At 41.2% G+C, this 18,114-nt stretch overlaps 1 protein-coding gene across 2 annotated transcripts; it reads left to right on the top strand.

Moving 5' to 3' along the window:
* The first annotated feature begins 1,400 nt into the window (after window positions 1-1,400).
* On the top strand, window positions 1,401-16,627 carry LOC118387973 (urea transporter 2-like). Of its 2 annotated transcripts, none has more exons than XM_035776836.1 (11): window positions 1,401-1,599; window positions 2,488-2,541; window positions 3,525-3,677; window positions 3,986-4,175; window positions 4,656-4,739; window positions 12,517-12,646; window positions 14,293-14,358; window positions 14,745-14,892; window positions 15,441-15,575; window positions 15,681-15,730; window positions 16,185-16,627. In XM_035776836.1, the coding sequence occupies exons 3-11, from the start codon at window positions 3,551-3,553 to the stop codon at window positions 16,431-16,433; spliced, it is 1,179 nt and encodes a 392-aa protein (XP_035632729.1). In that variant the 5' UTR covers window positions 1,401-1,599; window positions 2,488-2,541; window positions 3,525-3,550; the 3' UTR covers window positions 16,434-16,627. The 2 variants fall into 2 exon arrangements, with proteins under 2 accessions (XP_035632729.1, XP_035632728.1); XM_035776835.1 differs by having other exon boundaries at window positions 4,656-4,784.
* The last annotated feature ends 1,487 nt before the right edge of the window (window positions 16,628-18,114 follow it).

The raw sequence follows: 18,114 nt of genomic DNA, 5'->3' as shown, positions 1-18,114 counted from the left end.
GCATTGTGTCGCACCACCCGCCAACCCCTCTTTTCACGCTACTGCTACTCTCTGTTCATCATATATGCATAGTCACTTTAACCATATCTACATGTACATACTACCTCAATCAGCCTGACTAACCGGTGTCTGTTTGAAGCCTCACTACTTTTATAGCCTCATTACTGTATATAGCCTGTCTTTTTACTGTTGTTTTATTTCTTTACTTACCTATTGTTCACCTAATACCTTTTTTGCACTGTCGGTTAGAGCCTGTAAGTAAGCATTTCACTATAAGGTCTACTACACCTGTTGTATTCAGCGCATGTGACAAATAAACTTTGATTTGATTTCATAAAGTCTGCTAATACATAAAATAAACAACAAATGTTTAAAGGTCTAATGCAGCTGTTGTTATCTCAATACCAAATCATTTATGGGTAATAATTAAGTACCTTACTGTGATTGTTTTCAATTAAATTGGTCAAAAATAAACATAAATCAATTCTTAGCAAAGAAACATTTCTCCAGCAAAAATGTTGCTAGGACTGTCTGGGAGTGGTCTGAATGGGAGGGGAAACTGAAAACTAGGATGTAATTGGCAGACTATTTCTTATTTGTCTATTAACACACCACCTAACAGGTCTAGACGTCACAAGGCAGACCAAAACTCCATCCTACCAAAACAGGCTGAAATTCCAGGCAGTGTTTTCAAACAGTTCCTACACTAAAACGGCATTATCATCATTTTCACAATTTCACAGTGTTTTTCCAACCTCATAGTGTCGAAATATATATAAACATAATAATAAATAAAAATCAAATTTTTGACTGCAGAAAGCAAAAACATCATAGTATTAGGAATTTCATAGTAAGTCATGTCAATGAGTCAGCGAAATTTGTTTTGTTTAATAAGTCAATCAGAAATTATAATCACGACCTAAAAAAATCCATTCACCGTTCTGTTTATACCGGAGTCCAGAGATGTTATTGTTCAGGATGTACAGGAAAAAACCTGACCGGCCTTAACCAAAGATGGTGGTAAATTCCTCATCTCTATACTGTAATTATGTTAAACTCTTTGGGAATCTGCTATTGAAAGTGTTTAGAAGGAAAGCCCACCACACTGGGGTAGTAATAAACCGGAGGTGATTTAGAATAATTCTGGATTCTGATCCCTGATTAGCTGCTTGGAAGGAAAGTCTCCCAAATGCAGGGTAAAGGTAAGGAGAGAAGGTGGTGAGAGACAGGGGAGAGAATGTAGCCAAACAAGGGACAGGGAGAGGGGAGAGGACAGGGAGAGGGGAAAGGGGAGAGGGCAGGGAGAGGAGAGGACAGGGAGAGGGGAGAGGACAGTGAGAGGGGTGAGGACAGGGAGAGGGGAGAGGACAGTGAGAGGGGAGTGGACAGCGAAAGGGGAGTGGACAGCGAGAGGGGGAAAGAGAATGGCATGAGAGTGGAGAGAGAGGGAAAGCAGGGCATATAATTAAATAAGATTCCTAGAAGATCTGAACGGGAGAGTAGGCGACTAGTCCCTGAGCTGCTGATTTAAACAGGACACTGAGAAGAGTAGTGGGACGCTGAGTTAATGGATCTTTCTTGAGGCATTGAATACTTATGGTAATTGGATTTATTTTGTTCAAAGAGTCTCTGAGTTGATTGTAAGAATAATTAGATTACATGTTATTTTCCTATATGCAGGGTATCGCAAATAAAAACAAATCCAACCAAATTGCTGGATTTCTAGGTTTTCTGTATTCACTCATGGATTGGCTTTAAAGATGATTTTTGTCAGATCCTTGACTAACTCAGAGTTGGTGAGAATGCATGTTACAGTATGAACCGATAATATAATAATTATATAATTGGGCTGTTTTATGTGTTTTACCTCTAGATTATCGTACAGGGTGTGAGTTGGGGAGAACCATTTCCATTTCCTATTGTTGTGTAATGAATGAATACGTTAGTTAAACTATGTCTGCTTATGTGCTGAATAACCTTACTGTACCTTACATACTGGAACAGGAGGGGTTGGTTTCCTTGAGGAGGGGTTAACATAATGATTCTTTCAATTTGGCTTTGAGTTCAGTAATACTGGCTAAGTAATAATTGCTAAGTCATGTCCCCATTTTAAAGCTTTGCCACACTAGGATATATTTCTTGTGGAAAGTTTTTTTCACTGTACATATGTTTTTATGTGCAAAAAGCATTTGATAATGCAACTTATAGTAAATTGGGCAGTATTAGTTATGTGCACCAGACAGAGTGGGAAGGGTCAAACCTCTGATTTAACCTTTGACTGAGGACCTAAAAATAATTATGCTAATTTAAGATCCAGCAGGAATAAAACTGACCTTGACGTGGAATAACAGGACATAGCTGTGTGTGTGTGTGTGTTAGGTGGTGTGTTTTTTTATTTTTAAATTGTGAATAGCATGTGTGAGGGAGGGTAGAGGGGAGGAGTTGTTGACACACGACTGTCTCTAAAGTAAACTACGGGTATTACAGGCGTCGCTGTTCATGGAGATCTGGACACTTCTATTCCTGGCTCATATATCACAGGTAACAACTGATTTATAATTAAAAACAACATACCCATAACTATTATGTATGTCAGAGTTTTCCAAACTCAAACCTGGGAACCCCAAGTGGTGCACATTTTAGTTTTTGCCCTAGAACTACACAGCTGATGCAAATGGTCAACTCATCATTAAGCTTGGATTTGTTTGAATCACCTGTGTCGTGCTATAGGACAAAAACATTAGAGAGTTTGGGAAACGCTGCTGTATGTGGACTTTTTTTATGTGTTTACTATTTTCTGTCTAACTAGCTAATCTAGTTTATGGAGTTCATGGGACTTTTCTAAACGTAATTTGCTTTTACGTATATGGAATGATGATTCTAATAAGTATTTTGACGGTAATAGAGTTGAGAGATATTTTGTGTAACTTGTGTCATGATCAATGCATCTGGTAAATGCTATGTTAAAAGGTTTGCCCATCTAGATCAAAGACTCCTCATCTTATGGAAACATAGAACACAGTTGGCCAACTCTTGACTAGATTGTACCATGATTCGTTGCTTATTTGACTTGGGTGTGTTAGTTCAGGGTTTCACATTCCTGACCCTGAATGTAGTTTATGGACCCAGAGAGACAATGACCCAAACTGTGGATTTGAAGTATCTATTGAATAGCATTCGCTAGCATTGTTGAAGTCAGGCAGTGGGAGTGGTAGGTAGGACCCCTGTTAGCATGCTCCAGATATCCAGCCAAAACCAAATAATTTACTGCAAACCAGATGGCATAGCAGCACAGTATCTTAAAAACATTTCTGTCCAAAGGTATCACATTGCAATTGTTTGGAGTTGAGCTTTTATCACTCCACTGTGGAGTTATTACATCAACAATATGGTCATGACAGCATATCCAGAGAACTTAGAACATTGTTTTGGAACATTCTGAACCTCAGTCTGGGCCTAGGCCAGATACTGTAATGATATGATACATTTAATTATTGAATGTTATCTACTGTGTATGATTATAGCTGCCCTGCAGGAATTGAAGCCACTAATGATGACCCCAGCGATGAAGAAGGAGGCGAGGTCTGTAGAGAAAGGGGCTACTCTTACATCCCATCTCTCCAGAGCACTCAATCTGCTTACTGGGGACATGCGTGTGTATGGAGAATGGATCAAAAGTAAGACATGTTCAATATATGATAAAGTAAATATATAAAAATCCGGGCCTTAAAGTCCCCTGCACTGCTGGGTCATGTTAAGTAAGGTACACTGTAGCAAAACCTTTGCTGAGGGAAATGTAAATCTGTGTTCTTATTAGACACGTTTAGGTAGTCCCTCCCTGTTTTACGCTGTTTCCAACATTTACTCCTCACTGAACGTGAGCCAGGTTTTCATCCTTACCCTCTAATCAGAGACTGATTCAGAGAGTGGATATAATGGTCAATCAATGACTGCCTGTCTGTCTTTCTCTGTTGCTCTGCTGCAGGGCAGATTGTGGTGGTCCAGGTGGTGGACTGGGTCCTACGTGGGGTGGCCCAGGTCATGTTTGTCAACAACCCCCTCAGTGGGCTGCTCATCACGTTTGGCCTGGTGCTGCAGAACCCCTGGTGGGGCCTGAACGGACTGCTAGGATCCCTCGCTTCCACACTGTCTGCACTCCTGATTAGACAAAACATGTAAGTCTATGGCAAGACCAGTAATCTACTTCCAATTAGGCCGAATATAAATATCCCTGGACAAAAGTCTCACACAGCCAGAGGGGTATGCTGCAAAGCAGGACCAATTAGTTAGTCTTTTGCTTTTTTAGAAGGATAAGCTTGAAATGGGCATGGTCTAATTAACACAACAACCAAAAAATATCTAAGTATAGATTTCTTAATGAACCAGATGTTTATCAAAGTTAGCTTGCTAACTCAGAGATCCTGGTTTGTAGTATACCCCTCAGGAGTTGTAATCTTGAATATGCTCTGCAAACTGAGGTTGGCGTGGGGAAGTCTGCTTGTCTCAGTCTGAAACTCACACCAGATGTATCATTTCTCGCAATACCTTGCTTTCCCTCCCACTCACTTGGTCTTTTTTGCACCTAACATTTCTCAATATCATTGTATTTCTTTGTAGATGTGTCTTTTCTGATTTGTTTGTTGTCTGTGCTTCAGGGGTGCCATATCTGCTGGTTTATATGGCTACAATGGGACCCTGGTTGGAATGCTGATGTGTGTATTCTCGGCCAAAGGGGACTGGTACTGGTGCCTTCTGCTCCCTAATATGTTCATGTCCATGTTATGGTATGTTACAGTAAGAATGTTCTCAGTATTTTGATCAATGTAGGGGAGAGTGGGGTAAGTTGAGACATTTAAAAATATATATATTAAAAAAATATTCAGCATCACTCCGTCAAGGGAAATATAGTATTCTAACAAAGATATCTACATATATTTCCGGTGTTGTTTATCCCTGGAAATAATCTGAATTAATGTAAACATTCCAGTTTTGAAAATGCAGCTTGTGCCAAGAGCCCACTTTTTTTTGGACAACTTACCCTGGGTATGGGACAGGGTACTGTAAGTCAAGCCGCCTACACATACCTGTACTGAATTAAATATTACCACTACTTTTTTTAAAACCATGTCTATCTTTATTTACCAAACACAATTCAACACTATATAGAGATATATAGATAGATAAAACATCACAAATCACCTCCACAAATAAATCTTGAATCAATACTTTAAATTTCCTGAATGACACCAGAAAATCAAGATGAAATGTATGTTGAATTTTGTTCCAGCAATATGGTGCATTTTAAAATTAAATGCAGGGCCTCCCGAGTGGTGCAGTGGTCTAAGATACTGCATCACAGTGCTAGCTGTGCCACTAGCGATCCTGGTTCGAGTCCAGGCTCTGTCAGGTGAGGGGAGGGGAGGGTCCCATCGCGCTCTAGCGACTGCTGTGGCTGGCCGGGCGCATGCATGCTGACATGGTTGCCAGGTGTACGGTGTTTCCTCCGACACATTGGTGCTTCCGGGTTATAATATATAATATATGCCATTTAGCAGACGCTTTTATCCAAAGCGACTTACAGTCATGTGTGCATACATTCTACGCATGGGTGGTCCCGGGAATCGAACCCACTACCCTGGCGTTACAAGCGCCATGCTCTACCAACTGAGCTACAGAAGGACCACAGGGTTAAGCGGGCATTGTGTCAAGAAGCAGTGCAGCTTCGCTGGGTCGTGTTTTGGAGGATGCACGGCTCCCGACCTTCGCCTCTCCCGAGTCCGTATGGGAGTTTCAGCGTTGGGACAAGACTAACTACCAACTGAGGTGTGAAAATAAATAACAAAAAAACGAAATGCAGATTTACTTAGCTCGGTGGAGACACTAGAGTTAACCAATCCTGTGAACAGGTTAGGCAACTTGGGTGTCTACACTTCAACAGCAAAGTTAGATAAGATGGAAGTTAATGAAGTAGTGCCAAAAAGGGAGTAATGTAGAGCTCTACAGGTCTTGAGCGAAGTCTAGCGAAGTTTTGATACAGTGATGAGTAGTAGCAGCATAAATAATATCAAAATAATCAAGAACAAAGGTTGGCTGAATCATTTACTTCCCACTGCTTAGAGAAAGGCACGATCTGTGTAGAAAAAAAAAAGTTAAATCTTAGCTTCTTAACCAGCTCATCTATGTTTTTTTAAAAGTCACATTTTTGACAGATTGGCCAATGATGTTTATATAAATATTGAAGAGAGCAGGTCGCTAAATTGATCTCTGTGGTACACCTTCATGTACTTCAAAAAATTCAGACAACCCCATCAATCACGATGGCCTGAGTTATGGCACTAATATAATCATGAACAGTCAGAGTTCAGGCCTTTCGTAGACTACTTATTCAATACAATAACATTAGCAACAGTATCAAACGCTTTAGACAGGTCCACAAACAAAGCTGCACATTTAATTTGAGTGTCTAAAGCATTGACAAGATCATTAACAACTAAAGTTGTAGCTCTAATAGCACTATGCCCAGGCCTAAACCCAGATTGGTTTACATTCAAAATATATTTCTCAGATAAATAAAGAGTAAATGTATACATTTACCAAGGATTCAGAAATCTTAGCTAGAAAAGGAAGCCTTGAAATGGTGTGATAATGATTAAGATCATGTTTAATAAATGTGGGTTATTGAGCCAACAATGATGGGCGCTACACAGTTAAGTAGGCAGGATCCAATTGGTCAGCCCCAGTTGATTTCTTGTCTATTTCTAGCAAAGCATCCATGACTTATTTTTCTGTAAATAGCCTAAAAGAAAAGCTTTGGCTGTCATTTCTCTGATCATTCAGCAAGTTTCCCCAATCAGCATCCTGACCAATATCATTGTGAATAGGCTTAGAAGTTATTTCAAAGAGCCTGCTGAAATAAAATGGTGATTAAATGCATTAATGATGTAATTTGTTTCCTGTAATGAGGCCAGTGTCTGAAGTCATTTGTTGTGGCAGAGAGGAGGAAGTAGTGGCGCAGTGGTCTAAGACACTGCATCTCAGGCAAGATGCTGGTACAAGACACTGAAAGCCTGTGTTCCTGGCCTTGACCCAAGCATCATCTCTTTCATGAATGACTTCTAATAATTCCAGAGTGTACCACGCATTCAATCTACCTTTAACCCTTAATGTTTTGAAGGGAGCATGGTTATTGAAGACATCTGCTAAATGTCTCATAGCTAATTCAGGTTCAAAGATAGCTGAAATACAAATCAAGGTCACTAAAATAGAGATGTAAAAAAATCATTTTAAAAAGAGCCTGTTCACTAAAGTTTTTCAAGTTCCTCTTTTTGATGAAATGAGGCTTCAGATTTTTGTATTCTCACATCTTTAACACAAACAACTGGGCAATGGTCATTAATGTCTTGGGCAAAGACACCCAGGAAAATAACTTCTGATTTAATAAAATAAGACTAAAGACGGTAGACCCCTATAACAGTTACAGATACATGTTTCCCCACTCAAAGCCTTAAAGATGGTAGCTAACATTTTTGGGCAAGGAAAATGGTTTTCAGTTAGGAGACAAATAAATAATTTTTAATAAGAATGGCCACTCCACCGACTCTACCCTGTCTGTCATCGCTGAACACAAACCCCCCATAGATCCAAGTTTCAGCCAATACCAGAATGTCTGGATTTGTCTGCATAGCCCAGATCATGATATTGTCCAGTTTATGAAGTAAGCTGCTAATTTGTTTTGTCTCTCTATCGGGCCGTAGGCAGCTATGCTATCGTAAATACAGAATCTTATGCATTCTAAATAAACGGCCATTTTAAAAAGGAAAATGCAATAAATATTTACTCTGAGCTGCGCTTTGGTAGATTGGTCATAGATAGAAGTTGTCCAGCATGGATCTCTTGTCCACTGACAAATGTCTAGTAGTTAACTGGAGCGTGGTAGAATGGATACTCTGTCTGTCCTCTCCTAGCCCACGTTTAGAGCTGCGGTTGCTAACGCATTGGCTTTGAGGTATCACTTCTTTAGTGAATAAGAGTTCAAAGTTCATACCAAGTTGCCATACTTTAATCTCATGCTATATTCTGGCTGGTTTAGTCGAAATTCATCCTTTCGGTGTGTTGATCGTCATCTTCACGTTGAAATTCGATGCTAATTTTGTTAGGTTCTTGTCGTTCAACCAGAACTCACGCTGAGGTTGGCTTGGTTTTGTTGGTGATCTTGTCCTCACTTCCTTCGAACAGAAAGTTACATTTTTGTAAAGGGGCTTATATAGGGTTGGGAGAGAGGGCCGTGTTTCATAGTTTACAACCAATGTCTGTTCACATGGGCGGGGCCACTGAATTGAGCATAGTTCACTCATGAAAACCAATTCTCTCATTTAGAAGCTAAAATTACATTTAATCTTTTCACAAATAGTTTCATATTTAAACATTTAAATTGCACAATTCCATGTGAATATGATGATAACTAGAATGTGTAGACGTTCCAAGATACAGTTTGTCGTCCTATCATCAGTAATAATGTCTCAGACACCAACTGATCTGACATCATATTCATTAAGTACCAACACATATTTTCAACTGGTTGGATTACCGAAATACGGTTCCGTTTCCCACCTTTTGATGTTCCCAGACTCTCTATGTTAACAAAGCGATTTTCAATAGTCACATCGGTAGAGTAGAGAGAGGAAAAAGGGGAAAGGTATTACCTTCAGAAGTCACATAATTAGTTAAATAAAGTCCACCTGTGTGCAATCTAAATGCCACATGATCTCAGTATATATACACACCTGTTCTGAAAGGCCCCAGAGTCTAAAACACCATTAGGCAAGGGGCCCCACCAAGACCAAGGACCTCTCCAAACAGGTCAGGGACAAAGTTGTGGAGAAGAACAGATCAAGGTTGGGTTATAAAAAAATATCTGAAACGTTGAACATCGCAAGGAGCACCATTAAATACATCAATTAAAACATTGAAAGAATATGGCACCACAACAAACCTGCCAAGAGAGGGCCGTCCACAAACTCATAGACCAGGCAAGGAAGGCGTTAATCAGAGAGGCAACAAAGAGACCAAAGATAACCCTGAAGGAGCTGCAAAGCTCCACAGCGGAGATTGGAGTATCTGTCCATAGGACCACTTTAAGCTGTACACTCCACAGAGCTGGGCTTTATGAAAGAGTGACCAGAAAAAAGCCATTGCTTAAAGAAAAAAATAAGCAAACACGTTTGGCCAAAAGGCATGTGGGAGACTCCCCAAACATATGGAAGAATGTACACTGGTCAGATGAAACAAAAATGTTGCTTTTTGGCAATCAAGGAAAATGCTATGTCTGGGGCAAACCCAACACCTCTCCTCACACGAGAACACCATATCCACAGTGAAGCATGGTGGTGGCAGCATCATGCTGTGGGGATGTTTTTCATCTGCAGGGACTGGGAAACTGTTCAGAATTGAAGGAATGATGGATGGCGCTAAATACAGGGACATTTCTGAGGGAAACCTGTTTCAGGTTTCCAGAGATTTTAGACTGGGATGGAGGTTCACCTTCCAGCAGGACAAGGACCCTAAGCATACTGCTAAAGCAACACTCGAGTGGATTAAAAGGAAACATATTTTTAAATGCCTTGGAATGGCCTAGTCAAAGTCCAGACCGCAATCAATTTGAGAATCTGTGGTATGACTTAAAGATCGTTCTACACCAGCGGAACCCATCCAGCTTGAAGGAGCTGGAGCAGTTTTGCCTTGAAGAATGGGCAAAAATCCCAGTGGCTAGATGTGCCAAGCTTATCGAGACCTACCCCAAGAGACTTGCAGCTGTAATTTCTGCAAAAGGTGGCTCTCTAAAGTATTGACTTTGGGGGGTGGCTAGTTATGCAAGCTCAAGTATTCTGTTTTTTTGTCTTATTTCTTGTTTGTTTCAAAATGAAGAATACTTTGCATCTTCGAAGTGGTAGGCATGTTGTGTAAATCAAATCACACACACTCCCCAAAAAATCTATTTTAATTCCAGATTTTAAGGCAACAAAATAGGAAAAATGCCAAGGGGTTGAAAACTTTCGCAAGCCCCTGTACTCAATGTCATTAAATGCTGGGGCCAATCAAAACAGTAACGCAACGGAGGCCATGTTACCAGTATGATAGCCAGGAGAGAAGCACATGGGAAGGGATGGACAGTCATGGCCAAAAGTTTTGAGAATGACACAAATATTAAGTTCACTGCCTCAGTGTCTTTAGATGCCCTGGTATGCTGTCAACTAACTTCTGGGCCACATCCTGACTGATGGCAGCCCATTCTTGCATAATCAATGCTTGTAGTTTGTCAGAATCTGTGGGTTTTTGTTTGTCCACTCGCCTCTTGAGGATTGACCACAAGTTCTCAATGGGATTAAGGTCTGGGGAGTTTCCTGGCCATGGACCCAAAATATCGATGTTTTATTCCCCGAGCCACTTAGTTATCACTTTTGCCTTATGGTAAGGTGCTCCATCATGTTGGAAAAGGCATTGTTCGTCAGCAAACTGTTCCTGGATGGTTGGGAGAAGTTGCTCTCAGAGGATGTGTTTATACCATTCTTTATTCATGGCTGTGTTCTTAGGCAAAATTGTGAGTGAGCCCACTCCCTTAGCTGAGAAGCAACCCCACACATGAATGGTCTCAGGATGCTTTACTGTTGGCATGACACAGGACTGATGGTAGCGCTCACCTTGTCTTCTCCGGACAAGCTTTTTTCCGGATGCCCCAAACAATCGGAAAGGGGATTCATCAGGGAAAATGACTTGACCCCAGTCCTCAGCAGTCATATATTCCCTGTAACTTTTGCAGAATATCAGTCTGTCCTGGATGTTTTTTCTGGAGAGAAGGGGCTTCTTTGCTGCCCTTCTTGACACCAGGCCATCCTCCAAAAGTCTTCGCCTCACTGTGCGTGAAGATGCACTCACTCCTGCCTACTGCTATTCCTGAGCAAGCTCTGTACTGGTGGTGCCCCGTTCCCGCAGCTGAATCATCTTTAGGAGACGGTCCTGGCGCTTGCTGGACTTTCTTGGGTGCCCTGAAGCCTTCTTCACAACAATTGAACTTCTCTCCTTGAAGTTCTTGATGATCCGATAAATGGTTGATTTAGGTGAAATCTTACTGGCAGCAATATCCATGCCTGTGAAGCCCTTTTTGTGCAACGCAATGATGACGGCACGTGTTTCCTTGCAGGTAACCATGGTTGACAGAGGAAGAACAATGATTCCAAGCACCACCCTCCTTTTGAAGCTTCCAGTCTGTTATTCAAACTCAATCAGCATGACAGAGTGATCTCCGGCCATGTCCTCGTCAACACTCACACCTGTTTTAATGATAGAATCACTGACATGTCAGCTGGTCCTTTTGTGGCAGGACTGAAATGCAGTGGACATGTTTTTTGGGGATTCAGTTACATTTACATTTACATTTAAGTCATTTAGCAGACGCTCTTATCCAGAGCGACTTACAAATTGGTGCATTCACCTTATGACATCCAGTGGAACAGCCACTTTACAATAGTGCATCTAAATCTTTTAAGGGGGTGGGGGGTGAGAAGGATTACTTTATCCTATCCTAGGTATTCCTTAAAGAGGTGGGGTTTCAGGTGTCTCCGGAAGGTGGTGATTGACTCCGCTGTCCTGGCGTCGTGAGGGAGTTGGTTCCACCATTGGGGGGCCAGAGCAGCGAAGAGTTTTGACTGGGCTGAGCGGGAACTGTACTTCCTCAGTGGTAGGGAGGCGAGCAGGCCAGAGGTGGATGAACGCAGTGCCCTTGTTTGGGTGTAGGGCCTGATCAGAGCCTGGAGGTACTGAGGTGCCGTTCCCCTCACAGCTCCGTAGGCAAGCACCATGGTCTTGTAGCGGATGCGAGCTTCAACTGGAAGCCAGTTCATTTGCATGGCAACGAGGAACTTTGAAATTAATTGAAATTCATCTGATCACTCTTCATAACATTCTGTAATATATGTAAATTGCCATCATACAAACTGAGGCAGCAGACTTTGTGAAAATGTATATTTGTGTCATTCTCAACTTTTGGCCACGACTGTAGTTTCCAGTACAGGCTGGTGGAAGATGGGAGGGAGGCAAGCGCTTACACCGGGCCACGGGAGAGTCAAAGAGAGTTAATCCAAGTAGGCTTAACCAAGTGGAGTTAAAGTTTGGCAGTAGTCTAAAGACATCCCAGACACAATGTCAAGTGGAAGTATGAAAGCAGCAATAGGCAGGTTTCTGCTCAGCTAATGCCCCAGTGCAGGCTATGGTAGCCAGGTATATCCATGTAGGCCTCAAAAGTTTCAGCAGACCTGTTTTGTATGTCTCCTTAAAAACACTGTATGCACTATTGTCCAATGTGTTCACAGCCAGCTGAAACAACGCTAAAATTGAATTAAACTAAAACACCCTAACTTCTAAATAATGATCCAACCCTCCATTTCCTTTTTTTCCTCTACCTGATTATGATCATATTTCAAGCTTCTTGTTGTGTGTTCTTCACTTCCTGTTCCTGTGCAGTCCCATAGTCTCCAGTGCCCTGGGCTCAGTGTTCAGCAAATGGGACCTCCCTGTGTTCACTCTACCATTCAACATCCTTGTGTGTTTGCACATGGCTGCCATGGGGTCTAACCACCCCTACTTTCCAGAGGTAGGCCCAAAATATACTAACGTACACACAGAGGTACACTACCGTTCAAAAGTTTGGGGTCACTTACAAATGTCCTTGTTTTGAAAGAAAATCAAAAAAGAATTGTCCAAAACAATAACATAAAATTGATCAGAAATACAGTGTAGACATTGTTAATGTTGTAAATGACTATTGTAGCTGAAAACGGCAGATTTATAAAAAATAAAAAAATTGAATATCTATATAGGCGTTAGCTAATCCAAGTTTATCATTTAAAAAGGCTAGTTGATCATCTGAAACTCATCAGTCTATTCTTGTTCTGAGAAATGAAGGCTATTCCATGGGAGAAATTGCCAAGAAACTGAAGATCTCGTACGACTTCCACAAAAAAACACAAACTGTCTCTAACCAGAATAGAAAGAGTGGGAGGCCTCGGTGCACCACTGAGCAAGAGGACAAGTACATTAGAGCGTCTAGTTTGAGAAACATATGCCTCACATCCTCAACTGGCACTTTTATTAAATAGTACCGGCAAAACACCAGTCTCAACGTCAACAGTGAAGAGGCGACTCCAGGATTTTGGCTTTCTAGGCAGAGTTGCAAAAAAGCCATATCTCAGACTGGCCAATAAAAATAAAAGATTAAGATGGGCAAAAGAACACTGACACTGGACAGAGGAACTCTGCCTTGAAGGCCAGCATCCTGGAGTCGCCTCGTCACTGTTGACGTTGAGACTGGACAGAGGAACTCTGCCTTGAAGGCCAGCATCCTGGAGTCGCCTCGTCACTGTTGACGTTGAGACTGGACAGAGGAACTCTGCCTTGAAGGCCAGCATCCTGGAGTCGCCTCGTCACTGTTGACGTTGAGACGGGTGTTTTGCGGGTACTATTTAATGAAGCTGCCAGTTGAGGCCTTGTGAGGCGTCTGTTTCTCAAACTAGACACTCCAATGTACTTGTCCTCTTGCTCAGTTCTGCACCGGGGCCTCCCACTCTTTCTATTCTGGTTAGAGACAGTTTGCACAGTTTTGTGAAGGGAGTAGTACACAGCGTTGTACAAGATCTTCAGTTTCTTGACAATTTCTTGCATGGAATAGCCTTCATTTCTCAGAACAAGAATAGACTGACGAGTTTCAGAAGAAAGGACTTTGTTTCTAACCATTTTGAGTCTAATCGAACCCACAAATGCTGATGCTCCAGGTAGTCTAAAGAAGGACGGTTTTATTGCTTCTTTAATCAGGACAACAGTTTTCAGCTATGCTAACATAATTGCAAAAGGATTTTCGAATGATCAATTAGCCTTTATACATTTATAAACTTGGATTAGCTAACACAATGTGCCATTGGAACACAGGAGTGATGGTTGCTGATAATGTGCCTCTGTACGCCTGTGTAGATATTCCATTTAAACAAAACAAAATCTGCCGTTTCCAGCTACAATAGTCATTTACAACATTAACAATGTCTACACTGCATTTCAAATCAATTTTGTTATTTTAATGGACAATATTATTTTTGATTTTCTTTCAAAAACAAGGACATTTGTAAATGAGCCCACACTTTTGAACGGTAGTGTACATATGCACTCACACACTCTTACATACCACACACACACACACACACACACACACCCCAATATCCTAATACCCTCAGTTTCTGCTTTCCCCAGGTGCTAGTGCAGCCAAAGTCCTCCCTCCATCTGAACACCACCTTGGCAGAACGAAGCATACCTCAGGTAGGACAGTATTAGGACAGCCTCCGAGTCACAACACTGTAACCTTGTGTGTTTCTAAACAACCTCTCCAACATATTCTAGATGATTCTGTCACGTCAACAACTAAGAAACAAAAATAGGTCAAACACATAATCCTCACAGATATAGTCCAAAGAAACAATTTCACTGAACTTTCCAAGAGCAGGAAATTAGATTTCTGACAAAAGTGTATTGAGTGGATGTAGGATTATGGTAGCTTGTGGTGTTAGCTACCATGAGGTAGAAGTGACAGATCTAGGATCAGATTACCTTACTCCCAATCCTAACCCAAAGTGAGGAAGGGAAATAGATCTTACCCAGGATCAGTGGTTGGTGATAGCCTGCTTGTTGGTTACTTCCTGGTGCAGCTCTTGATGGCGGTGCCAGTTGGCGTGGGTCAGGTGTACGGCTGTGACTGCCCCTGGACAGGAGGAATCTTCATCATAGCCCTGCTGCTTTCCTCCCCAACCATCTGCATGCACGCTGTACTGGGTTCTATTGTTGGTGTAGTGTCCGGTAAGAGACTTCCTCTCAAGAGAATTGTGTACACCTGACCTCTAATCCCAGCACATACTGTGGAAATACTGATTGGGATACAAAACACGTTTGGTTTTAATGGCTATAATCATTAACAATACCAATGGACATGCTCTTTAGAGATATAACCGAGAGTGGTATAAACTGCATCACAGAACACAACAGGAGCTGTACTTCTTTAAAAAACTGTCTTAAGAGTGCGTCTCAAAAAATAACTGGGGAGCATAACAGTTGTGAACATTACTTTTTTTATGTACACCGAATTAGAAACATCGGAAGTATGCCATTGTTTTCATGTTCATTAGTCAATTTTGAAGTTAAATTCAACATATCCCAAGCTGATTTGTTGTGCATCATCGTGAAGCAAAATAATGTAGATGTAAGCCATATATTGGCAATTCTTTATTCACAGGCTATAATTGGGGCCAGGAGTTGAACTAGGTACTAGCGCCCAGAGCTTTTCATGGTCAAATCACATGGGCAGGGAAATCTGTACCTAGCTCTATTGTATGTCCTGTTCGATGTAGGTCTTGTTCTGGCTGCTCCTCATGAGGACATCTACTCAGGACTGTGGGGCTACAACAGTTGTCTGTCCTGCATCGCTATTGGAGGGGTGTTCTATGCACTGACATGGCAGAGTCATCTACTGGCTATTACCTGTGGTAGGTTCAGAAACAGCACCTTCACCTTACTCAATGCTGTCAGACAAGCAGTCTACTTCATGAACACCCATTCAATGAAGCCAGTCGTTGTTTTTCTACTTTCAGCCTTTTTCTGTGCGTACATGGGTTTGGCCATTTCAAATCTGATGTCCATAGTAAGTACTTACATTTTTATTTCATTCTTGGTCAACATCTAATGTACTGGTGTCACTAATTTGAATGCGCTGTACTTGTCAAACAAAAATGAATTTCAGCCTATAAAGAGTGAATATCTTTTGATTGGTTAGTCTTCCAGTTCCTGTTATGTTGAGAGCTTTTGGTTACATAATGCAGTACAAGCAGCCGACCCTATACCATAATTAGCTGCAGTACTTCTGAATTCATGTATGAAACATTCTTACCTAAACCAGGGCAATTTTCTGAAGTGTCAGTGAGTCTGTTACATCACCCAGTAGACAATCAACAATACCTAGGGTGGTATGTATCAAGCATCTTTGAGTAGGAGTGCCAGGTAAAAGACAGAAATGATAGGTAAATAAGAATTATTATTCTGAGATGCTTGATACAATCTCTTAACTCTACTTCTACCATATCACCTGTTGTTTTCAGTTTGGGCTACCAGCATGCACCTGGCCTTTCTGCCTGTCTGCCCTCACCTTCCTCCTCATCACCACTGAATCCAGAGCCATACACAGACTGCCTCTGTCGGCCGTGACGTACCCTGAGGAGAACAGGCGCTACAACAAAAAGGGGTCACCAGAAAATCACCAGGAGGTTCAGCAGAACATCAGTAAAGAGGAGAAACTGCTGGAGAAAAGAGAAGAGATAAAGCCTCATATCAGCCTGTCAGTAGAGTAGTGTGTGTTCTGAGGACACGAAGTCAATAGCCCATCTCTCCGTGAATGCTGGTAGCCCATGGAAAAATTATAGGAAAATGTTAGCAAATTATAGTAAAGTCAACGCTGGAGTTAGAGACATTGAAAACATATTGGCTAGGATATCAATAGCTATTGTCTTACAGTCAAATAAACCTCTGACTTAATTTCATCTTCCTCTACTGTTTTGAAAAGCACAGTTTTTCTATCCTGGAATCCACACTGAATATGATTCCGGGCTGGAGTTTCACTATATTCTACAAATACTTTTGCAATGAGCCTAATAGTCTCTGGACTACAACAAGTTTAGCATTCTTACATTGGACTCAATATTTTTTTGTAGAATTTATAGTTGTGTTTTGCTAGTACACCTTTTTACTTATGGGCTTTGATTCAGGCTGTACCACTAATTTGTAATAACTGTATTGCTCAGTAGAGGGCAGCACTCACCAAAGTGAGTGCAGCTACTGCTGTGTCTGAAGGAGTCATTTTTGGAATCTCAAAATAAGCACTGTTTATATGAAACACTTTCTGTTACAAGTTTACTTATTCTATTTATTAGATTAGTAGAGAGGTGAGGTGGGATACAACCTAACAGAAATACATTTCTTCTCTTTGGATGTAGAGAGGAATTTACAGTGCAGTAGATCATCACAGCAGTTCAGCCAGTGAGTTGTTAAAGGGCGCTCTCATTAAGTTCTCTTCCAGAAAAACCAGGCTATTTTCAGACCGGTACTGTACATCACGACCTCGCCTCGTCTGCACTCGGAGGTAGAGTCATATTATTGGAGAGGACAGTGATGGATGTGAAGAAGACACATTTGTGAGAGATATTCTCTGAAATGTGTCCACGATCCTCTTTGTTTCACCAGTCCCCTCCCAACATCAGGTGGGAAGTAACTGCATAAATTATACTGTGTGTGTGGGTAAGTATGTATATCTGTATATATTTTCTCGGTGTGTCTGTGTTAAACCGTGATACACGTTCAGTGACAGTCACACTCCCAGACACGTAAGAGTAAAAGCAGACAGGAGAGAGGGAGGGGAATAGAGCAGAAACAAGATGAGGGGTTGGGCGAGGATATTGAAAAAAAAGGATTACTCAACTAAAAATGAACTGAATCACGTTCTTGGTAGTCCACTTCCTCACATCCTCCACTCTCATTAAAACAGCTCTGGGAACTGGTCGTCACTAGTTACCACAGCCACATAGTCATAATCATGGCTAAACTCGCCTATTTCTACAATTTCTCTTCTTAAAATCTGATTTTAAATCTAACCTTAACCACACTGCTAACCTTATGCCTAACCTTAAATTAAGACCAAAAAACTAGGCAATTTTTTCTCATGAATTTCTACTACAGTGCCTTTGGAAAGTATTCAGACCCCATGACTGTTTCCACATTTTGTTAAGTTACAGACATTCTAAAATTGATAAAATATCTATTTTTTTCCTCAGCAATCTACACACAATAACCCATAATGACAAAGCCAAAAAGGTTTTTAGAAAAAACAGAAATACATTATTTACATAAGTATTCAGACCCTTTGTGATGAGACTTGATATTGAGCTCAGGTGCATCCTGTTTCCATTGATCATCCTTGTGATGTTTCTACAACTTGGAGTCCAACGATTTAGAATGTGAGGCTGTGGTAACTAGTGA

Source organism: Oncorhynchus keta, chromosome 9 (genome assembly GCF_023373465.1).
Source record: "Oncorhynchus keta strain PuntledgeMale-10-30-2019 chromosome 9, Oket_V2, whole genome shotgun sequence".
NCBI lineage: Eukaryota > Metazoa > Chordata > Actinopteri > Salmoniformes > Salmonidae > Oncorhynchus > Oncorhynchus keta.
Note: the sequence above shows the minus strand (reverse complement) of the source record. Positions and strands in the feature narration are given on the sequence as shown.